Source organism: Thalassophryne amazonica, chromosome 2, assembly GCF_902500255.1.
Source record: "Thalassophryne amazonica chromosome 2, fThaAma1.1, whole genome shotgun sequence".
Taxonomy (NCBI): domain Eukaryota; kingdom Metazoa; phylum Chordata; class Actinopteri; order Batrachoidiformes; family Batrachoididae; genus Thalassophryne; species Thalassophryne amazonica.
The window spans coordinates 5,708,051-5,733,416 of NC_047104.1; the positions used below are offsets into that span (position 1 = coordinate 5,708,051).

General features: G+C 42.5%; 1 protein-coding gene across 1 annotated transcript in view; it reads right to left on the reverse strand.

Moving 5' to 3' along the window:
- The window catches only part of herc1 (HECT and RLD domain containing E3 ubiquitin protein ligase family member 1), a 155,674-nt gene that overhangs the window by 34,173 nt on the left and 96,135 nt on the right, over positions 1 to 25,366 (reverse strand). Inside the window, 16 exon segments of the mRNA XM_034160392.1 lie at positions 1,685 to 1,758; positions 1,760 to 1,810; positions 1,812 to 1,910; positions 2,931 to 3,087; positions 3,089 to 3,134; positions 11,005 to 11,092; positions 11,094 to 11,142; positions 11,265 to 11,323; positions 11,326 to 11,369; positions 11,372 to 11,380; positions 11,498 to 11,524; positions 11,527 to 11,560; positions 11,562 to 11,621; positions 11,623 to 11,723; positions 14,271 to 14,481; positions 23,017 to 23,284. Of these exon segments, the coding sequence (XP_034016283.1) occupies positions 1,685 to 1,758; positions 1,760 to 1,810; positions 1,812 to 1,910; positions 2,931 to 3,087; positions 3,089 to 3,134; positions 11,005 to 11,092; positions 11,094 to 11,142; positions 11,265 to 11,323; positions 11,326 to 11,369; positions 11,372 to 11,380; positions 11,498 to 11,524; positions 11,527 to 11,560; positions 11,562 to 11,621; positions 11,623 to 11,723; positions 14,271 to 14,481; positions 23,017 to 23,284 (1,377 nt within the window).

The window sequence follows — 25,366 nt, forward strand, 5'->3', positions numbered from 1 at the left end:
TATTATGATTATAATCTCATTAAGGAGAGGATTTTTTTATTAGTAGTATTATTATCATTATAACCTTCATTAGGAGAGATCTATAATTATTATTGGATGATGAATGAGATTTATTGTCATTGTCATTACAATGCAACAACAACAGATTACGTCCCACTCACAATTTCCACAGACAAACAGCAATTAATTCACAATTATTACTTTTTTACCGTAATAATGGCACACATCAGAATTAAGACAACACATATATTGACATTGTTTATGTGCACTAAACTTGAAACAGTCCGTTTTCCAAATTGAGGCTGTGAGTGTGTGGTAGATGCTGCAACTGGTGTCGTGCGGCCACTAGCTTGAGGGGAACGGGGGCCTGCCGCAGCTAAAACCCGCAGCAGCCACCGGAGGGGAAAGGGGGTGGTGCGAGCGGTGGCCGGGATGGGGTGTGTGATGGGGGGCAGGAGGGGAGGTAGAAGGAAAGTGGAGCATGCTTCAGTCTTTGTCCATGTGTGATTCTGTCTGTCCTTGTGTATTGGAGTAGAAAGATAAGGAGGCAGCCAATCTTCCAAGGTCACAGAAGTTCTTCTGGGGATAAACAATGGGCACTTTATCCTTCAGAGGCTGATTAAGCCTGCCATGTTTGTGGTTGAGCAGTGAAAAATACTTTTACAGTTTCACATGAACAAACCAAACCCAATTATGAAAAATTCCCCAGCCTCTGAAATCTTCACCTTCTCCTGCAAGGCACGCATTTGCTCTGAGATGTTATCCAATTTGCGTCTGAGTTCAAGGGTTAATGCAGTCTGAGAATGCATCGCCTTGGCAAACTCATTAATCATGACGGACAAGTGAGGGGTCGTGGTTTTGGCGGCAGCCGTCTTGCCAATCTTCAGGTAGGTCAGGGCAGCACATAAGCCAATAAGTACCCAGCCCTCCTACTATGAATCCAAATATGAATAAATCCTCGACGTCCTCGACAGAGAAAGGCGCAAAGCATGCGACTAGCCAAGTCTCCCAGGCGTCAAGAACATAGCCTGCAGGTTAGGTTCCATCCGGGCACGCAGGTTCCCCCGGCCCTGATCTTCTTGTACAAAAAAAAGGTGTCAATAGCGTTCAGAGACCAGCTGATCAATTCGATTGATTAATCCAATATAGTTTGAAGAACTCACAGCTTGTGAAGTAGGGACTTTGAAGATTGGAGCAGATAGAGGAGAGAGGAGGAGATGCGACCCGCCCTCACCGGAGTCTCAAGCTGAATTATTACTATTATAATCCTCATTAGCTTTATTTACATCTACCTAATAAATTGGTGAGTGTCATAGTAAACAGGCTTTAACTGAACATCATTTACAGCCTACCTGTGTGAGTGGTTAATTTTCACTGTGGTTCAGTGTTTCTGTTTCTGCATTATGCGGCAAGCACACAAAAATCTGACATTTGTAGGACTGATATATAACATAGGACCCCCAGCCACTAATTCTATCCATGGTTGTAATTTTCTGAAGTTTTGTATTTCTTCTGTATTTCACCGTCTTACTGGGCGTCATGCTTCTTCCTGCAGGTGCGAGCTTAACATAGTCAGTTCACGTTCGCATGCACTCGGGTGAAGGTGAGCAGCGGGTATTAGCTGTGAAAGTCGAGCACAACATCAAAGCTTAAATCAATGAAGTGTCCATTATTAGGAACATACATGGCCAGCATGTTGAGGGTTTTGTAGCCATGGCCAGGCAGGCTGCACCAGGCCACACCATTAACCACAGAAGGGGTTTCGGATCGTCTGCAGGCAGCGCCAACCGGATCCAGCGCCTGAGTCAGACTGAGAGTCGGGACCCGGCCCAAAGCTTCACCATCTCCTCTTTGGCACAAGTAAGCAACATCTGACCTCCTGGACCCCATTTCACACTGTGGATGGACTCCTGAAAACACAAACAAGTACACACATGCAGCTCTGAGACCATTCTGGAAGAAATAAACACCAGTTTTTTTCCCCCTGTATGAGCTGTTAATTCAAGAAGAAAATACTATTAGAGCGAGTTCACAATTATTTTCTGTCCAGTACTCCAGTGAGTATTAAGTCAAGCTGGTACAATTAGTCTGTAATTTGATAATGATTCAATGCAAATTTAATATATTGTCTGTGAATTTTTTTAAAAAAAATTCCATTCATGCCCTTGAATACTGTGTCTCCAGTCCAACCGAGACGGCTAATAATTCAGTAACTTCACTGAGACTCAAAGAGCTGTTCACAGAAATACTGGCTAATGCTACACTCCACTGCGTCATTGGATAATTCTGAGTTGGTGACATTGTCTTTAGATTCTTATTACCATACAGCAGGTTTTTATGTATGGTTATGGTTTATCTGCATTAGAAGATCTCAGGCAACAACATTTTTCAACATGGAAGACAGAAATCACAGCACAACACAGAGTGCGAGACGCAACAGAAATGTTATTTTAACGCTGTATTTATTTTGGTGTAATTTCTCACATATTTTCTTTCAAACCTGTGGTTATGCTTCAATGAAGATCCAGTTCTGAACAGGTTAGTTCTGCGATTCATATTTATTTTTAGCTACTGTGGAGATAATGAGCATTCCAGGACAGATTTTAGCATGAATGCAGACTGAAACCAGAGCATGTGCACCAGTGTGCCACTCAAACACAAATCCGCTCATCTTAAAGTCGTCGCACTGATTTACCTTGGTGGGCATCAATGATCACTAATGGCTCCTTTTTCTAACGGGTCTTTGTATCCAAATTAGCAGCTTCCCATCTGCATAGCAACAGCAACGGCTTGTCCTCACTGTACCAGCCAATGTGTATCACTGACACTGAGAGAGACGAAAAGTCGCCATGGCAACAGTGATAAATATCTGTGACTGACCAATCAGAAATCATTCCCTGACCGTCTGAGGAGGAACTCGTCTGCTCCACCGTGCTTTCGGCCGGTAACAGTTGCTCCAGTTCGGTGCGGTGCATCGTAGTGGGAGGCGTCCCGCACCTAATGAGGCCCAGGGTTCCATCCATTCGCCACCCACCAGCAGCATGTTCCTTTGGGTTCTCACCACAATGACTCGGCCCTACAGATTCAGGGCCACGCCAGCGATGACACCCAATGAGGCTGCAGGCCAACAGACCCTTAACCACTGAGAGGAAACAAGATATGTTTATTCATACGTTTGGCCTTTAACGGACACCCTGCTCCAGTGGAGCTGCTCAGTCCAGCTAAGGTATGAATGTTAATACATGCACGTGTGAAGACGACGCACCTGCAGAACGGAACGTTTACCCCAATCTCTCAATTGTCTTTTGTACCTCTTTCCCCATGTGCCCTACCCCTTTAAACAAGGCGTAAGGTGACAGGGGTAGCCTCCTAGCCCTATGAGTTGAGACCACCCCCCGCCTTAGGGGGAAGAAAACTGCCAGTCTCAGACTGCCGTCTTCACTGTTTGTTAACATGGCAACCGAAATGCAACTTGTGCAGTAGTCTGTCTGCTCTTTTTATTTTCTTGCCCTTTCTGCGTAAATGCAAAGAAATAGAAGAAGTCGCAGATTTCTTCGACACATCACAATCATGTCATGTAATTAATTTAATTGATTTGTCATTTATAATAACAATAATTAATAATATTAAGAATTAATTAGTAATTAATTAATGTTAATAATACTAATAATCAATAATAGCAATAATTAATATGGTTTGATTAATCATTAACTGACAGATTTGTAATTAATTAGTAATTAAAATAAATAAACACTTGAAATATATCAGTCTGTATGGAATGAATGTATACATTATACAAGTTTCACTTTTTGAATAGAATGACTGAAATAAATCAACTTTTTCATGATATTCTAATTATATGACTGGCACCTGTATGTATGTTTTGGGCTGCATCTAGTTCTGTTAACCTGATATTTCTTTTTCAAATTCTCCCTTTTTTTTTTTTTTGCATCCAGCCCTGTTTCCTTTAGATATTTCCTTGACAAATAATATCAGTTTATTAGGACGTCAGGTTATGTGTTACACATATACATGTGTGTAGATATTTTCCAACTTATTCCAATTGATGAAACTTCTTCTCATTTTCTGCCTCATTTTCTTATTAGGAGACGAGTGTGTTCAGGGCTCCCTGTTTGTTTACTAAATACACACACGTGTTACAGACCTTGAAATCCAACAGCAGGGGGCGTTATTATCCAAAGATTTATGAACATACAAATTAACCTGCTTATCCTTTATCATGATTTTCTCCATTGTGAGATATAAGTGTCTTATCATAGCATTCGTGTGTATCTGCATTATAACACCTCAGCGCACGAGCGAAGTTACGATATTCATCAGAACAACAATATACACAACATGCATCCAGCAGCAGACACGCTGCTGTCATAGACAACTGCCTGTAAAGTTTTTTTGACAAGCTATAACTTTCTAAACAGTGTAATTTGTAATGAAAGCCGCTTCATTTGTGCGGCTCTTTCGGCACCATGTTTGTTTCTGTGGAGACAGCAGTAAGCTCCTCCTACCCCTCCAAACGGCGTGCGCATCCAGATTCACTCCATTTGAACGGGTTTGAAGCCCTTCGCCTACCCCTCCGCCTCGCTCCAAAAAGAGAATTGAGACACCCGTCTGTCTCTCGTGCCCGCACAAAACAGAGGGGAAGGGGTAAGAGGTAGAACTGAGACTCAGCCTAACCCTCAGTGCAACTTCCCAGCTCACATAAAAAGCTCACAAATGAGGTTATTTTATTACATTCAACAGACAAACTACAGGGGGCGTGTGTGGCTGAGGGGTTCAAGCTCACGCAGGCATTTCTCTCCCAATCTATCCCTCCTTCCTGCCCCTCGGGTTTCCATTTACCCACCAAACTCTACAATCTGAAGTAGCAACATGGAAATATGCTTAAAGGAAAAGAAAACTCACTGATTATTTACGAATGGGTTGGTAGATTATGATACTGAGAGCCCATATGAAAAGTTGTAGGCATGTGTGATCGCTAATGTTAAAGTTAAGTGTTTTTGTATGGTGGGTCTAAAGCCACCAGCAGATGGCCATGCTGTCTGCTATAACAGTGATGTGTGACATCACATGGGCACAGAGGTTCAACACTCCACTAGTGTCGCCCTGCGAGAGGGTGCAGGCTTTCTTTGTAACAGGTGATTTCACTGATTAGCATCACTTTGAGCAGGTGGAATCAGTTCATCAGTGAAATCACCTGTTGGAGTGGCTGGTTACAAAGAAAGTCTGCACCCTCTCAGCCCTTTCTGGAATGAGTTTGAGACCTCTGGTTATCCAGAAAGATTTTTGGAACTTTTAATTAAATACGTATCGTAAATGCTGTTTTTCTGATGTGCACGTCATCCAGCTGCTCCACACCCATAACTGAGTACCGGTAATTCTAACTTTTTTTGTTTTCTTTGTGCATCATGACATAATGTCATCGTGTGGCCAGGATCACCTGGTGTCTGTGGTAAATGAGACGTTAAGGCGCTGTAACATTTTCAACTTGGCTGCTCTGACGGGAGGTGCGCCTGCAGCACAAAGTGCCAGAGGGACTTTTCTTCATCCACAACAAGGATTTAATTGTTTTCAGACAACTAACAGGTAAAACTTTATATTTATTGTGTGTGTGAATTTACACAGCATGAGGACCGCAGCTTTCAGGCAATTAATAGACAGCATCAACTGACGTATTTCGACGTATGAGAAAGGCCTGTAAAAATCCATAAGTTAGGCGCATCATTGTTTAAGCCGCAGTATTCAAAGTGTGTGGAAAAAAGCAGCAGTTTATAATCTGAAAATGACGGTATTTACATCAGCATGTGTTCACCATGTAAGTAAGTAAGTAAGTAAATTTTATTTATATAGCACCTTTCACAGACAAGAGCCACAAGGTGCTTCACAACATAAAAGCAGAGTACACCACACAAAACATCAGACAATGGCCGAGACATAAAAACATAAAACATAACATAGGATCACAGAGCAGCCTAAAAGCTAAGCAAACGCTTGAGTAAAAAAGAAAGTCTTAAGTTGGCTTTTAAAAGTATCGACAGATGTGTAGCTGTCTGTGGCCATGCTATGTCACAGCATTCCACAAGCAATCCAGGGGATATTTTCTGATTGGTTAAAATTGTGTTAATGGCAGCATTTATGAAATCATCAATGATGGATGAATTCTGACTTTCGGAGGCAGATATTTCAATTTCTTTTCATTTATAGAGCACCAAATCACAACAGATTTGCCTCAAGGCGCTTCACACAAGTAAGGTCTAACCTTACCAACCCCCAGAGCAACAGTGGTAAGAAAAAACTCCCTCTGAGGGAGAAACCTCAAGCAGACCAGACTCAAAGGGGTGACCCTCTGCTTGGGCCATGATACAGACATAAATTACAGAACAATTCACAAAGCAAATATACAGGAAATGCTGTTGGTGGACAGGACAGAAAGATCTCCAGCACAAATACCACACCCATCTCTGGATGGAGCTGCACCTTAAACAGAGAGAAAAAACAGAATCAGGCATCAGAAAGACAAGAAATACAGTATTATCTGTCAGCATTAAACAACAAGAAATACTAAGGTGATCCGCCTGCCATATTTCAGTTGTAAGAGCTCCTTATTTTTATTTATTATATTATATATAATAAATATATTTCCTCCTTATATTTTATTTATTTATTTATTTTTATATGCATCAATTGTTAGCTTACAGCACAGTCTATCTTCCCAGATGTATTTTATCAGTGAGTTTTCTTTTCCTTTAATGGAAAGGTGTATTTTGTATTTGAATACACTGATAAGATCCTCTTCCGATAACAACAGTCACAGAAATTTGCTCTAAATGTGATTTTTGTTGTGTGAACACAGTGGATTTTTGACCCCATCACATGTTAAAGCCCTTAGTTTCTCACTCCATCCCAGCGGTCACTGAACGAGAGGTGAGGTTCACCCCGGACAGACTGGCGATGTATCGCAGGCCGACACGTACAGACAAACAAATGCATGCACATTCTCACCAATTTACCGAACCGACAGGTCTTTGGTTTCTAACTTGATAACAGATTAACCTTCTGCAGTTTCTGGGCTTTTCTTCTCTTTTTGTAATTTCTGTTACCATTACATTTTTTTTTTTTACTCATTGCAGGCTCATCTGTCACTGCACCTGCAAATTCTGTACCTCCAAGAAAACAGCACAATTATGTCTAGAAATAGGTAAAGTAAAAACAAAACCCTTTGAGCAGCATAATATGGTTATAAAGTCATAAATCCTAAAAGAAGGTGATAAACACAAGCTGCATCTTTTTTGATGATTTCACAAAAACCGAGAAAAAGCTAGAATATTTGCATATCTGTCCAAGTGCCCACAAGTGAACCAATAATGGAAAAAACCTGGATTGGATTAATCATCCTTCAGTCTGCAGCTCAAAGATTTGCTGAATTTTTGTACCAGTAGATTCAGTAGATTCTCACAAATCTAACAAGACCAAGTGTTCATGATATGCACACTCTTAAGGCTATAAAATTGGGCTATATTAGTAAAAAAAAAAAAAAAGTAGAAAAGGGGGTGTTCACAATAATAGTAGCATCTGCTGTTGAAGCTACAAACTCAAAACTATTATGTTCAAACTGCTTTTTTAGCAATCCTGTGAATCATTAAACTAGTATTTAGTCGTATAACCACAGTTTTTCATGATTTCTTCACATCTGCGAGGCATTCATTTTGTTGGTTTGGAACCAAGATTTTGCTGGTTTACTAGTGTGCTTGGGGTCATTGTCTTGTTGAAACACCCATTTCAAGGGCATGTCTTCTTCAGCATAAGACAACATGACCTCTTCAAGTATTTGAAGCCAGCAGATGCTTTTCTTTTTGAAAGCCTGAGGAAAATGGGACGTTCAAGGCATTGTTCAGAAGAACAGCGTTTGATTAAAAAGTTGACTGGAGAGGGGGGAGGGAAAAAAAATCAGAGACGTGTGGAAGAAAATGGATAACAACCATCAAAATGGATAGAAGAATAACCAGAATGGCAAAGGCTCACCCATTGATCAGCTCCAAGATGATCAAAGACAGTCTGGAGTTACCTGTAAGTGCTGTGACAGTTAGAAGACGCCTGTGTGAAGCTAATTTATTTGCAAGAATCCCCCGCAAAGTCCCTCTATTAAATAAAAGACGTGCAGAAGAGGTTAAAATTTGCCAAAGAACACATCAACTGGCCTAAAGAGAAATGGAGGAATATTTTGTGGACTGATGAGAGTAAAATTGTTCTTTTTTGGGTCCAAGGGCTGCAGACAGTTTGTGAGACGACCCCCAAAGTCTGAATTCAAGCCACAGTTCACAGTGAAGACAGTGAAGCATGGTGGTGCAAGCATCATGATATGGGCATGTATTGCATACCAGGTATCATGGATCAGTTTGGATATGTCAAAATACTTGAAGAGGTCATGTTGCCTTATGCTGAAGAGGACATGCCCTTGAAATGGGTGTTTCAACAAGACAATGACCCCAAGCACACTAGTTATCAAGCAAAATCTTGGTTCCAAACCAACAAAATTAATGCCTCGCAGATGTTTAGTGATTCACAGGATTGTTAAAAAAGCAGTTTGAACATAATAGTTTTGAGTTTGTAGCGTCAACAGCAGATGCTACTATTATTGTGAACACCCCCTTTTCTACTTTTTTTACTACAATCCCTGGCAATAATTATGGAATCACCAGCCTCGGAGGATGTTCATTCAGTTGTTTAATTTTGTAGAAAAAAAGCAGATCACAGACATGACACAAAACTAAAGTCATTTCAAATGGCAACTTTCTGGCTTTAAGAAACACTATAAGAAATCAGGAAAAAAAATTGTGGCAGTCAGTAACGGTTACTTTTTTAGACCAATTCTGAGGAAAAAATTATGGAATCACCCTGTAAATTTTCATCCCCAAAACTAACACCTGCATCAAATCAGATCTGCTCGTTAGTCTGCATCTAAAAAGGAGTGATCACACCTAGGAGAGCTGTTGCACCAAGTGGACTGACATGAATCATGGCTCCAACATGAGAGATGTCAACTGAAACAAAGGAGAGGATTATCAAACTCTTAAAAGAGGGTAAATCATCACACAATGTTGCAAAAGAGTTGGTTGTTCACAGTCAGCTGTGTCTAAACTCTGGACCAAATACAAACACATGGGAAGGTTGTTAAAGGCCAACATACTGGTAGACCAAGGAAGACATACAAAAGCGTCAAGACAGAAAACTTAAAGCATTATGTCTCAAAAATCGAAAATTGCACAACAAAACAAATGAACGAATGGGAGGAAATCTGGAGTCAACGTCTGTGACCGAACTGTAAGAAGCCGCCTAAAGGAAAGGGATTTCATACAGAAAAGCTAAACGAAAGCCATCATTAACACCTAAACAGAAAAAAACAAGGTTACAATGGGCTAAGGAAAAGCAATCGTGGACTGTGGATGACTGGATGAAAGTCATATTCAGTTATGAATCTCGACTCTGCATTGGGCAGTTGATGATGCTGGAACTTTTGTTTGGTGCCGTTCCAAAGAGAACATGTAAATTTCCACAGTCATTGATGATATGAGGCTGCATGTCAGTAAAGGCACTGGGGAGATGGCTGTCATTACATCATCAATAAATGCACAAGTTTACGTTGATTTTTTTGGACACTTTCTATATCCCATCAACTGAAAGGATGTTTGGGGATGATTGAAATAATTTTTCAAGATGATAATGCATCTTGCCATAGAGCGAAAACTGTGAAAACATTCCCTGCAAAAAGACACATAGGTCAATGTCATAGCCTGCAAATAGTCCGGATCTTAATACAATGAAAATCTTTGGTGGAAGTTGAAGAAAATGGTCCATGACAAGGCTCCAACCTGCAAAGCTGATCTGGCAACAGCAATCAGAGAAAGTTGGAGCCAGGACTGATGAAGAGTACTGTTTGTCATTCATTAAGTCCATGCCTCAGAGACTGCAAGCTGTTATATAAGCCAGAGGTGGTGCAACAAAATACTAGTGATGTGTTGGAGCGTTCTTTTGTTTTTCATGATTCCATAATTTTTTCCTCAGAATTGAGTGAGTCCATATTTTTTTTCCCTCTGCTTGGTCTAAAAAAGTAACCATTACTGGACTGCCACAGTTTTTTCTAGAGTTCTTATAGTGTTTCTTAAAGCCAGAAAGTTGCCATTTGAAATGACTTTAGTTTTGTGTCATGTCTGTGATCTGCTTTTTTCTACAAAATTAAACAACTGAATAAACATCCTCCGAGGCCAGTGATTCCATAATTTTTGCCAGGGTTATAATAGCCCAATTTCATAGCCTTAAGAGTGTGCATATCATGAATGTTTGGTCTTGTTGGATTGTGAGAATCTACTGAATCTACTGGTACCTTGTTTCCCATCTAACAATAAGAAATATACTCAAAACCTGGATTAATCTTTTTAGTCACATAGCACTACTATTATTCTGAACAACTACGCGTAAGGTCCCTTCAGCTGCTCCCTTGTTTTGCACTCAGGGTCACCACAGCAGATCTGAGATGGGATCTGCATGTTGATTTGGCACAAATCAATTACACCCTTCCTGACACAACTCCACATTACATGAAGAAATGTGGCAGGGGTGGGTTTAAAACCACTTGGCCCACCACCCCTGCCTGGATCAATACAGTTTATTTAGATTCAATTTTAAATAAAATCTGTAGAGAAGGAGACTTTGATGAAATATCACTATGTGAATATTTCAGGGTAGATTTTCTCTGGGAATCAAACACTAACTCAGTAAGTCCTCACCCGATAAAACAGACTAAAACTTTATTTCACACGTTGTGTGGAAGTTGTTTGTAATATTGTCTGACCAAAATAAACTGCTGGTCACGTGTACACTGATACTAACTGAATCCAGACATTACGCTGCACTTTGTGTTGAAGCAGAACTAATTTTAATCATCAAAGACAAAAGAAGAACAGGAGCCGTGATTCTGGGGGCGTTTACCATTAACTTGCCAGATGTTGACCATTTTCTCCATGGCTGAAGCCAAGTATTTCCCAGTGACACTCCAGGCCAAAGGAGAACAGGCACAAGTCACTTGGGGACCCCAAGCTTGTCAAGCCCTCCTCTGAACACCCGTCACTGTGGAAAGAGAAAATTAATATACAGACACTGGAACAGGAACTTTTTCCTGTAGAAGTGCACTGAAGCTCAACATGCCGACAGCGTGGGTAACTGACAGGAGGTACAGGACATGTTCTTACTTCTTGTTGAAGACACACGTCTGCTGGAGGGTGTACTGACTCTTGGTGAGGGTTCCACACCCCTGACGGTTCCGTCATTGCCATTAGTAGCCAACAGCCCCTTTGATTGCACCACACTGCACATGATAACCTGAGTGAAGTCATTAACAACCGCCAGGTGTTAAATTAGAAACCAGTTAGGCTCACGTTCATTCTTTAAGAGTAAAAACAAGCTGTAGATCATTCCTGACTACCACAGTAACCCACCCTGCTCTGGTGAGCTCGAGCTTGATGAAGGAACACTTCCGCAGGTCCCCCCGCCATGTCGGCAAAGGTCTGTGGCCGTGTTTGGTTGTTGTCACGTCCGTGGGCAGCCAAGAGTGCGGACCAGCTGCTGGGCGGCCCACTGGCGGTGTTGTGAAGAAAGCCTGGAAGACAAGCAGCAGGCCGCCAGAGCATTGGCCAGCTCCAGAGGGCCCTACAGCGGAAGGATTATGGGAAGGATGGGCATACAAATGCGGAATTAGACCTGCTTGCATGAAACACAAGGCGACAAGGTTTTCTGGTGAGTGAGAGAAGGAATATGAAAGAGAGACACAAGAAAAACAGAGAAAAAACAAACAAACCATGACCTCCCACCCCCACCCGATGGACAACATAGCCCATGTGAGTGTAAATTTACCGAAGAAAACATATACAGACCTGCCAACGTCTCAGAATTATTATTACTCTTCAAATGTGCAGTTTTACAAATAATGTCCACTTCACCCACAAACAACTGAGAAAACGTGCAGGAACTACATAGCTTATACAATGCAGTAGAAACAAATAAGAACATGTAGTGCAGCAGATAACAGAATAATTGCAGAGGAATTGTTCAAATCTGGTTACAAGCACCAAAATTGAACTGTGTATACTTTTGGTAATATTTTAGACAAATAATGTTAGCCATTTGAATTTAAATTGGGGCCAAATAGGGGTCAATGAAAATTGCACAGAGGTTAAGAATTAAAAATGTTCCAATCATATTGAAAGGCTATACCACATTATGTGTCTGATCATAACTATTCCAAAAAGGTATAATTTGGACCATCTATGACTGAATGTCTGGAGTTATGGGGTAAAAACAGCAAGAATGGTGACAAAGGTCGGTTTCAGTTTGTACAGGGGTCAAAAGTTAAAGTTGACTCCAATTATTGTAAAACATGATGGAAATTGTTGGATGAGTTAATAGGGTTTTAAAAAGGAACACTTTGCACCATGTGTCATGCTTAGTTGTCATGTTACGGGGGTAACATATGTCACATGGTATATGAATCTAGTGGACGTCGACATTGTTTGACCTTTACCTTACAGACCAAGCATTCAACAGTCAAAACTATTCAATTTGTTAATCCTATCAACAAACCATAATTTGCACCACTTTTTACCAAAATTGGAGCAACTTTAACTTTTGACTCCTGTACAAACTGAATTTGACCTTTGTCACCATTCTTGCTGTTTTTACCCCATAACTCCATAATATTCCGTCATAGATAGTCCAAAACTATACCCTTTTGGAATCTTCATGATCAGACAAATAAGGTGGTAGTTTTCTACATGATTGGAGCATTTTTAAATTTTGACCCCTGTGTAATTCTTCAATAACCCCTACCTGGCTGCCTATTAAAATGTAGGTATCTAATGTCCTTTTACAAAGAGTAATGTGCCAATTTTGGTGCTGTTTCCAGAAATGAACAACTGTTACAGTTATATGCTCCACTAATGATGGGCTCCAGGGACATCGAGGATGTGGTGGAACTTTGGATATGGTGGAACCAGGATGCAGCAGTAATGATTCCCCTCATGTATTAACGGTCGCGTTTACACCTAGTAGGGACTTCAGTGGTGGAGTACCAGTGTGGCGCCACTGTTTTAGGAATTAAATGTGCCAGTCGCTCTTCTTGGTGCTGAAATATGGGGGGAGTCTCCCCACCTCCTCATAACAATTAGATTTTCTTCTAAGCACGAGTCGCACAAGAAACCTCACAGAAATATAAAAAGTGCAGCACCTGACACAGGACTGATGAAGACAGGACGGATGCTGTGACCGTGTTGCACATGAGTGTGCAATGTGGACTGTTCATCGAACACACTGCATGTGTTCGATGAACAGTCACATTGGCACACGGTGGCACACGTGATCATACGCCTGGTAAGAAATTAGTGGGAGATTGTTAGACACTGTAAGAACATCGCAGAGACAGAATCAGAACAAAGTATGGACCTGAAAATGGCACTTTTTCCCACACTGACCACACCCCCGCTGACATCATCAAAATAGCGTGACGGAGCCACTTATATCAATATTTACACGCTGTAGCTCGTTCTGTGGACACATGTAGCCAGGGTGGCTACCAAAAAGATATCTTAGCCACACTAATCCGTATCGCTCTTCACACAGATATATTCAGTGGCACAGCGAAAACAAGTAAGTAATTTACTACAGAATTTAAGCGTAAATATTAAAGGGTTCCTTTCGCTTCATGACTGTTTGCACAGGCAGCGGGAGGAATAAGTATTCCTGAACCGTGATCAATCAACCTGCAGATGGTGACTGAATTCATCTTTAATATTGTTTTTGTTAACACCTGTTGGTTCCCCAACCTGAAAGCTTTTGTGTAGGTTTTGGACTTTTGAGTTAAAAATGCAACCAGACAGACAGAGAAACAGTTGGCAGGTCTGCATGTAAAGAACATAAAATACAAAGCAGTATGATATTATTTATCATTAACTATAAATAATAAATCACTGCTGTTTTCATAGTGTACAAGTAAATTGTGCTAACCCCTTAAATGATTTGTGTAGTTTGTCTCTTTGATTAAAGTCAACCGAGACACAATAAAACAGAAAAACCCATTTCCATTGCCAAGTTTGAGTTTCCTTCAAGAAATGTGATAAAAACAAACCCTGCTTAGTTGCTAAAGTGAGAACACAGATGAGATGACAATGACTTCAGGTTAGGTGATGCCGGCTCCCACAAACCTCTTTTCTCCATATCAGCCAGGTCATAAGCCGGCCTGAGCCGGGCTCCTTTATCTGCCAGCAGGGCCACCAGCGCCTGCGTGACCACAAAATTAGGCGATGTGATGAGTTTGTTTTCCTCCGCCACACCACGCAGAAAGCTGGGCAGGAACTTCCTCTGCATGGGGTCGTCCACTGTCGTCAAGTTCAGGCCTGTAGCTGCAGAGATCAGATTCTGGAGAGGGCCGAGGACAAGGTCGGGAATGAATCACAGTTTCTCCATAAAGACTTTCATATACAGTAAAACTCGCCTAAACTGTCATTGTATACTATACTGGATATTTGCACTCAACGGACAAAAGCAAAAGTCCCAATGCTTTTGTTTGGTTTTCCATGTAATCAACACCATATATACCAGATTTTGTACAATGGATTTTCACTCACCTAGGACAAAATGTCCCACCACATCACAACACATTTACATTAAAAACCCCTCGCATGAACCAGACAGAGCAGTCTGGATGTGCCCAGTAACAGAGGTATGAAATAAAGTTCAGCACCTCCGTGCTCAGATGTGGCGCCTAAACGAGGACGAGGCAGACAAGGCCGGTGATTATTAACTGAATGCTACTTGCTGTCTGCACTGTAATATGATCATTTTCACACATATCTCTGGGTGTGACGAACCAAAGACAACCAACCGCTTGAGATCAGAGCCCTCTGCATGGCTGCGAACCCTCTCCGGAGCCTGAAGCACACCTGCTAAACAATGCAGACCGCAAGGGCACTGGCTGTGATTTTTACTCTCCACTCATATTTGAAACATTTTTGCAGTGCGCCCACTGATTACATTTTGATCATGGGTCAAATACAGGAACATCTGGCAGAAAAGTCTGTAAATATGACCAACTTTACAGCATGAGTCGAAAAACTACGAAGACGCTCAAATGACCCGGAATTCATGGAGGGAAATTGCACGTACTGTACTGTTGGTTTGGAGGGTGATGACTGTGTAAAGAAGTGGAGCTCATTGAGAGACATTTGGTCCAGAAAAAGCGGCTGTTCCTGTGATAAATTACATTAAGACACCCACCAATGTGATGGAGAACTTTAAAGGGTCACGTGCACATCGACGTCATTGCATGGCCACAGAGTTATGGAGTTGTAAAAGCATAAATCAGGCTTTGGTATTTTAAGTACCACTCTGCAGTGGACTTTGAAAAAGAGTGGCTCGACCAAATGTAATCTTGTTTAAGCACATAATGTCCAGCGCTTATTTAAGGCAGGTGCTTATTTTTTCAGATGAAGTTTTGACCCGGTCATTAAATATGGCCGGTCAAGGAAATACGTAAGCCTACTTGGTGCTGGGGATTCCTCATATTTTTAAGAGAATAAGTCCCACTTTTTGTGTGTGTGTAACTCATTTTTTAACACAGCATTTTCCTGGAGACAAGTTTAGTAACCAGTGATGAAAGTGGGCCATGGAAGAAAAAAAAAAAAACAAAAAACATCGTGAAAGTGTTTGGCAAGGGCCAAAAGCCTGAGCCCCTGGCGGGGGGTCTGGGGGTTCAGAAAACTTTGAAATCTCAGATCCATTCTGGTGCATTTTCAGGTCTATTTACTCACCACAAAAAAAAAAAAAAAAAAAAAAACTCCCCTCATTTTTTTTTTTTTTTTTTTTTTTTTTTTGTTGGTCAGGTCACATTTTCCACTCCAAGATTTTGACACAATTTGTATTGTGCTACTGGCCTTTAATTGAAAAAACATACATTGTGGTTCTGAAAAGTACAAAGGAAATAATAATTCAAAGAACTCAAAAATAATAATTCTCAGTATCAAATCAAATAAAACAATTGGAGTATTTATGGAACCTTAATGCATCAACCTGTTCAATCTTCACTCACTTGCGACTTTTCCTAGTTTTGGGAGGCGCTTTGGAACTACTGATAATCTTTCTTTTCAAATTCTTGGCTACCTTAAAATCCTTATGAATGTGTTTTTACTTCAAGATTAATTTCTGATTACTGTACATTTTTAAGTTAAAAACTTTGTACATTAGAAAACCTGTAATTAAAATAGTTTTAATAATAATTTAAAAAAAAGATTTAGAAATCTTTGATGTTCATCTGTAAATTAAAACCATAACTTATCTATTGCTGCTGAGAAAATTTGTTGATTGACATTATAATAAACCTTTGGAATTTATTTTCAGACAAATAAAATAGCATGAAAACTAATGTGTACATTAAATAAAAAGAAATATGAAACTGCACTGTGCTAGTTTATTTGATATTTAAAAAAATTTAAATAAAAAAATCTAAGCTGTTGGTTGTTGAGATAATTTCTTAACATTATAATGAACCTTTGGAATTGATTTTTAGACAAATAAAATAGCATGAAAAGTAATGTGTACATTAAATAAAAAGAAATTTTAAATTGCAGTGTGTTATTTTGTTTATCCATCCATCCATCCATCCATCCATCCATCCATCCATCCATCCATCCATCCATTTTCTTCCACTTTATCCGGAGTCAGGTTGCAGGGGCAGCAGCTCAAGCAAAGCCGCCCAGACCTCCCGATCCACACACACCTCCTCCAGCTCCTCCGGGGTAACCCCAAGGCGTTCCCAAGCCAGCCGAGAGATGTAGTCCCTCCAGCGTGTCCTGGGTCTTCCTCGGGGCCTCCTCCCAATGGAACGTACCCGGAACACCTCTCCAGCAAGGCGTCCTGGGGGCATCCGGAAAAGATGCCCGAGCCACCTCAACTGACTCCTTTTGATGTGGAGGAGCAGCGGCTTGACTCCGAGCTCCTCCCGAGTGACTGAGCTCCTCACCCTATCTCTAAGGGAGCGCCCAGCCACCCTGCGGAGGAAACTCATCTCGGCCGCTTGTACTCGCGATCTCGTTATTGCGGTCATGAGCCAAATCTCATGACCATAGGTGAGGATCGGAACGTAGATCAATCGGTAAATCGAGAGCTTTGCCCCCCTACTCAGCTCTCTCTTCACGACGGTCCGATACAGCGACCGCATCACTGCAGATGCTGCACCGATCCGACTATCGATCTCACGCTCCATCCGTCCCTCACTCGTGAACAAGACCCCGAGATACTTAAACTTCTCCACTTGAGACAAGGACACTCCACCGACCTGAAGAGGACCTCGGATTTGGAGGTGCTGATTTTCATCCGGGACGCTTCACACTCGGCTGCAAACCGCCCCAGTGCACGCTGAAGGTCCTGATTTGACGAAGTCAACAGAACCACATCGTCCGCAAACAGCAGAGACGAGATTCTGTGGTTCCCAAACCAGACCCCCTCTACACCCTGGCTGCGCCTAGAAATTTTGTCCATAAAAATAATGAATAGAACCGGTGACAAAGGGCAGCCCTGGCGGAGGCCAACGTACACTGGAAACAGGTTTGACTTACTACTGGCAATGCGAACCAAGCTCCTGCTGCGGTCATACAGGGACCAGATAGCCCTTAGCAAAGGACCCCGGACCCCGTACTCCCGGAGCACTCCCCACAGGGTGCCCGAGAGACACGGTCGAACACCTTCTCCAGATCCACAAAACACATGTGGACTGGTTGGGCAAACTCCCATGAACCCTCGAGCACCCGATGGAGCATGTAGAGCTGGTCCAGTGTGCCGTGACCAGGACGGAAACCACACTGCTCCTCCTGAATCCTAGGTTCGACCATCGGTCGAATTCTCCTCTCCAGTACTCTGGAATAGACCTTACCGGGGAGGCTGAGGAGTGTGATCCCCTATAGTTGGAACACACCCTCCGGTCCCCCTTCTTAAACAGAGGGACCACCACCCCGGTCTGCCAATCCAGAGGCACTGTCCCCGATCGCCACGCGATGTTGCAGAGGCGTGTCAGCCAAGACAGCCCCACAACATCCAGAGACTTAAGGTACCCAGGACGGATTTCATCCACCCCAGGAGCCTTGCCACCAAGGAGCTTTCTAACCACCTCGGTGACTTCGGCCTGGGTAATGGATGAGTCCGCCTCTGAGTCCCCAGTCTCTGCTTCCTCTTCGGAAGACGTGACGATGGGATTGAGGAGATCCTCGAAGTACTCCTTCCACTGCCCGACAACATCCCCAGTCAGGGTCAACAGCTCCCCACCCGCACCGTAAACAGTGCTGGTGGAGAGCTGCTTCCGCCTCCTGAGGCGTCGGACGGTTTGCCAGAATCTCTTCGAGGCCGACCGATAGTCCTCCTCCATAGCCTCCCCGAACTCCTCCCACACCCGGGTTTTGCCTCTGCGACCGCACTGGCTGCAGCACGCTTGGCCTGCCGGTACCTGTCAGCTGCCTCTGGGGTCCCACCTACCAACAAAGATAAGTAGGACTCCTTCTTCAGCTTGACGGCATCCCTTACTTCTGGCGTCCACCACCGGGTTCAGGGATTGCCGCCGCGACAGGCACCAGAGACCTTGCGACCACAGCTATGAGCAGCCGCATCGACAATGGAGGTGGAGAACATGGTCCACTCCATGTCTCCAACCTCCCCCGGGACCTGGGAGAAGCTCTCCCGGAGGTGGGAGTTGAAGACCTCGCTGACAGAGGGTTCTGCCAGTCGTTCCCAGCAGACCCTCACGATACGTTTGGGCCTGCCAGGTCTGACCGGCTTCCTACCCTCTCAGCGGATCCAACTCACCACCAGGTGGTGATCAGTCGACAGCTCTGCCCCGCTCTTCACTCGAGTGTCCGAGACACGTGGCCGAAGGTCAGATGATACGACTACAAAGTCGATCATCGACCTCTGGCTCAGGGTGTCCTGGTGCCACGTGCACTTACAGACACCCTTGTGCTCGAACATGATGTTTGTGATGGACAAACTGTGACTAGCACAAAAGTCCAACAACTGAACACCACTCGGGTTCAGATCGGGGAAGCCGTGCTTCCCGATCACCCCCCTCCAGGTCTCACTGTCGCCGCCCACGTGGGCGTTGAAATCCCCCAGGAGAACAATGGAGTCCCCAGTCGGAGCTCTATCTAGTACCCCTCCCAGGGACTCCAGGAAGGTCAGGTACTCTACACTGCCGCTCAGCCCGTAGGCCGAGACAACGATGAGAGACCTGTCCCCGACCCGAAGGCGTGGGGACGCGACCCTCTCGTTCACCGGAGTGAACTCCAACACTTGGCGACTGATTTTAAACTATAATAAACTAATAATAAGCTATTATAATATTAATTAACTATTTTGTTTATTTGATAGTTAAAAAAACTTTTAATAAAAATTCTGTTATTTAAAGTCGAAACTTTTCTTGCACAACCCCTGGCAAAAATGATGGAATCACCGGCCTCGGAGGATGTTCATTCAGTTGTTTAATTTTGTAGAAAAAAAGCACATCACAGACATGACACAAAACTAAAGTCATTTCAAATGGCAACTTTCTGGCTTTAAGAAACACTATAAGAAATCAAGAAAAAAGATTGTGGCAGTCAGTAATGGTTACTTTTTTAGACCAAGCAGAGGAAAAAAATATGGAATCACTCAATTCTGAGGAAAAAATTATGGAATCACCCTGTAAATTTTCATCCCCAAAACTAACACCTGCATCATATCAGATCTGCTCGTTAGTCTGCATCTAAAAAGGAGTGAACACACCTTGGAGAGCTGTTGCACCAAGTGGACTGACATGAATCATGGCTCCAACACGAGATACGTCAATTGAAACAAAGGAGAGGATTATCAAACTCTTAAAAGAGAGTAAATCATCATGCAATGCTGCAAAAGATGTTTGTTGTTTACAGTCAGCTGTGTCTAAACTCTGGACCAAATACAAACAACATGGGAAGGTTGTTAAAGGCAAACATACTGGTAGACCAAGGAAGACAAAGCGTCAAGACAGAAAACTTAAAGCAATATGTCTCAAAAATCGAAAAATGCACAACAAAACAAATGAGGAACGAATGGGAGGAAACTGGAGTCAACGTCTGTGACCGAACTGTAAGAAACCGCCTAATGGAAATGGGATTTACATACAGAAAAGCTAAACAAAAGCCATCATTAACACCTAAACAGAAAAAAAAACAAGGTTACAATGGGCTAAGGAAAAGCAATCATGGACTGTGGATGACTGGATGAAAGTCATATTCAGTGATGAATCTCAAATCTGCATTGGGCAAGGTGATGATGATGGAACTTTTGTTTGGTGCCGTTCCAATGAGATTAATAAAGATGACTGCCTGAAGAGAACATGTAAATTTCCACAGTCATTGATGATATGGGGCTGCATGTCAGGTAAAGGCACTGGGGAGATGCTGTCATTACATCATCAATAAATGCACAAGTTTACGTTGATATTTTGGACAATTGAAAGGATGTTTGGGGATGATGAAATCATTTTTCAAGATGATAATGCATCGTGCCATAGAGCAAAAACTGCGAAAACATTCCTTGCAAGAAGACACGTAGGGTCAATGTCATGGCACAGGGTCAATGTCAACGAGCAGATGTGATTTGATGCAGGTTAGTTTTGAGGATGAAAATTTACAGGGTGATTCCATAATTTTTTCCTCAGAATTGAGTGATTCCATATTTTTTCCCTCTGCTTGGTCTAAAAAAAGTAACCGTTACTGACTGCCATAATATTTTTTCTTGATTTCTTATAGTGTTTCTTAAAGCCAGAAAGTTGCCATTTGAAATGACTTTAGTTTTGTGTCATGTCTGTGATCTGCTTTTTTTCTACAAAATTAAACAACTGAATGAACATGCTCCGAGGCTGGTGATTCCATAATTTTTGCCAGGGGTTGTAGTTATGGCAGTAACAAAAAAAACTGTGTAGCTTTATTTGGGAAAAATAAAAATAAGTAGAACAATTTACAAATATAAAACGTTCACTCAGCTCGACAGTGATTGATTCCTTCCTGCAGCTAAAAGGCTAACATTAGCTGATAAACTTCAGCAGAGCACTAACGTCACAAATTATTTTCAATTACTCACTCACCTCAGACAAATTTTTGTCCGTTGCTCAAACTCATTAATCTTGTGGTTTTGATTCGCAGACAGAGTTAAACTCTCGTCAGAATACTAACAGTGTTAGCATTTTTAGCAGCTGGAAGCTTCACCCATTAGCTCCACTTAATGTATCATTACTGGAAGAAATACAAACTTTAGTAAGAACTTTTAATCTCCACAACAAAGTAAATTGTTAGGAGAATCACTGTGCAGTCCCCAAAAATATAGCTTAATAAACTCCCAAAACAAAATAACCCTTCTTCAGAGATTATTGGCAGCTTGTAAACCAACATGGCGCATTACTGCCGCCAACTGTTTGGGCGTGGAACTGAATGAATGGATTTTGACGTATGCTACCAAAAATAACCTAGAAACATTCACCACATGAGTAAAAACCCGGATATCCGGTAATTTCCGGAAAACTTTCATCGCTGAATAACAGACAGGAAGTTAGTGCAGCACAAGTGCACACCACAGTGTGTGCTGTCACTTAACACAAGTAATTTTAAATTCCAAAACGAAGCAAGACATAAATATAAAGGTGCATTGGACAACATGTTGGATGTTATTTGACACAGATGAACAGGGACTGCTGACCCGCAGCTATGATAAAAATAAGAGCACATTTGATTTTTTTAAAGCAGCTTTTTAATTAGGGATTTTTGTGCATTGCAGTAGTGTACTTTCATTATCGCTTTTTATTCTTTAATTTATTACCTCCGACAAGGCGGTTATGTTTTCGGTCGCGTCTGTTTGTTTGTTTGTTCGTTGGTTGGTTTGTGTGCAAGATTACTCAAAAAAAATCCTCAACAGATTTCAATGAAATTTTTACCAGGGGTGTATCTTGGCCTAACTTAGAAGTCATTAAATTTTGGTAATGATCCGGAACACGATCTGGATCCAGTAATTTTTAAAGGATTCTTTATCATTGCAGGATAGGGCCAATTTCAACATTTTTGCATCTAACTTCATGAAGACGGGTCACAAAGGCTGAACAAAAATTAAGTTACGACACTACAATAATTTAGCATTTGGTTCTCCTCACTGAATAAACTTATTAGAAATTTTTTTTAAAAAACGTGTAGTTTATGCAGTTTCTCTTTATAAATACATTTGCTGAAGATCTAAGGGTTTAACCACTGAATCTGAAACATGACGGTAGATGCATGACATGACGTGGAATAAGTCTATTTGCCAAAGGGTATTCAATGTGACGTCAGTGACCCTATGACCTTGGCGGAGGTTTGCGCTCTCAGAGTGCTTCTAGTTTAGTGTGTGAAAGCCCTATATGATGAGCTAATACTTTTATTAATAATAAACTGGTGATATAAATAACACCAGAGTATAAGTTGCAGAATCTCACAAACTAGCTTAAAAAACCAAACCTGCAACTTACTGTTGCAGGTTTGGTTTTTTGTGACACAGACAAAAACATACACAGCCGTGACTGTATATGTTTATGTAAGTAAGTAAGTCCCTTCGGCTGCTCCCTTGTTTGCACTTGGGGTCGCCACAGCAAATCCAAGGTGGATCTGCATGTTGAATTGGCACAAGTTTTACACCGGATGCCCTTCCTGACGCAACTCCACATTACATGGAGAAATGTGGCAGGGGTGGGATTTGAACCCGGAAACTTCTGAACTGAAACCAAGCACATTAACCACTTGGCCACCACCCCTGCTCACTGTATATGTTTATGTCTGTGTCACAAACCTGCATGAGGACAGAAGAAACATTTTCAGCTAACACAGCAACATTCAAATAATAAAAAATGTGGAAGATGTGGAAATATCATACCTGAGTGCAGAGCTGCATGAGCAGCTTGGCAGCACCGGGGCTGTTGGAGGCCAAGCAGCCCACGGCCGTGCTGAGGTAAGCCAGGCAGGAGATGGGTTTGCTGGCTTTGGCGGCTCCTCGTGGCCTCTCGACGTGACCGGAGCCCCCTGCAGGACTGGTGGAAAGACCCGCTCGGCCTGCTGCTGCCAGGCACATCAGCCTGACCAGTGTCCTGATGTCGGTCAAACCCAGAGACTCCAAACCTGCTGCAAGGCTGCAACTGGAGCCGCTGTGTGGAAAGAAGGGCAAAGGTAAAGCCAGAAGAAAGGAAGCATTTTACACGCACGACATGTTCAGACTTTAAGAACATTTTGAAATATTCTATCTGTGACACTTTTGCGTGTGTCTCCACCGCAGGGACCGTTCTAAGAAAAAAAAAATTGAGGAAACTTTATTCAGTCCCTCCTACAGCCCAGGTACTTCTGACTGGCCCTGAAGAGCCGCTGGGTGGCTCAACGATGGTGGCTTGAAGACATGGTCAAGAAGGCAACATCACCACCAAGTGGCATTTATGAAAGAGAAATAATACAAGCACAATAACTGCAATTTTGAGGAATGACATGATGAAGAGGCCCAGGAAAGCGAAAATCTATGATAGCGGACAGAGATACCTGTAGAATTATACACACTGTCACACAGTGTCACACGGTGACAAAAGGCTCGCTGCTTTCTCTTCTCCCCCCCCATGAGATTAAAACAAAGAAAAGCTAAAACGGTCGGGAGGTCATTCGACCTGATGCCTCACTTTTAGGTTGGGGTGCAGTGTGGAACCGCACAATGGTCAGGGGTATCTGGAGCCCTTGGGAGAGGCCTCAGCACATCAATGTGCTCGAGCTGCGGGCTGTCCAGCTAGCTCTGAGGCATTTCTCCCCTGCTTTACAGGGGAAAGGTGCTTGTTCAGTTGGTCAGATGTTTTTAATTTTGGCTTAATTAGTTTTCCGGGTGAGGGCAATTCACTAATCATGTCTGTATTTAGACAGGTGTTTCACACCTCTTTTTTTATCTGACGAAGGGCATGTTGGCCGAAACGTTACGTCTTGTTTAATAAAATCTTTTTTGTATTGGAGCACTGTGGCTGTGCAGATCATTTGGCTTCTATTTTTGATGCAATTTTTCTTGGTCCAGCACACCTTTTTATGCATTTTGGATGTGCATCTCTTCGTTGCATTACTTGTTCAGTTGCTCAAAAGATCAACAGTCTACTATATAAACCATCAATGGGGCACCAGGTCTGATCGTTCCCTGAGAGAAACCTAGAAGCTTCTCCAGTGGGCTTTGCCTCACTTGAAGAGTCTCAGAGCTGTGCATCTGCCACGTGTGCAGAACTATGCTGCCAATTTGCTCTCACGACAGAAACCGCCAACAGACGAATAGGGGCTGAACAGGGGTGAAATTCAGATGATCTGGGAGAGGTTTGAACACCACAGCTCACGGTCACCTGTTGTTCTCTCTCAGGCTCAGAACCGAAGAGCCCCTTGGACCAAAGACGCTCTGGCTCACCTTTGGTTGGGCCATCCACTGTATGTATTTCCTCCTCTTCTGTTGATCACGCTGACACTACACAGGATATGCATGAGCAATCGCACGGTGTTGCTGGTAACCCCATAATGGCCAGGCAGGACATGGGTTCCCATGATTCTGATGCTCTTCAGCGTCAACTCCTACAGAGTTAATGTGGCTGCTCCTCACCCTGTGATGACAGGTGTAATACTGGCCTCTTCAAACTTCAACTGAGGTTCAGTAAGTGCAGATTTCTTGTGACCTTGTTGGTATGAGGTCATCTAGGTGCCAAGCACAGCGCTCTGGCAGTCAGAAGGAATGAAACAGAATGAGAGTTACGTATGTAACTACAGTTCTATGGATTCCGGATGACCACCAGCGTTGGCTGTCACTTGGAGTCTAGTTGATAGATGGACTGCATTTATATAGCGCTTTTCCATCTGTATCAGGTGCTCAAAGCGCTTTACAATAATGCCTCACATTCACCCCCATGTGAAGGTGCTGCCATACAAGGCGCTCACTGCACACCGGGAGCAATAGGAGATTAAAGACCTAAAGATACCGAAAGAACAGAATGCTTATGTTTTGTGACATAACTATAGTCTGTATTGACAAATGATTAGTTGATCGATATTAGTTTTGGATCAACTCTCCAGCCCTACTGGTTGCGGGGATGACATTGAAAAAATGTAAAAGTAAGTCCCTTCGGCTGCTCCCTTGTTTGCACTCGGGGTTGCCACAGCAAATCCAAGGTGGATCTGCATATTGATTTGGCACAAGTTTTACGCCGGATGCCCTTCCTGATGCAACT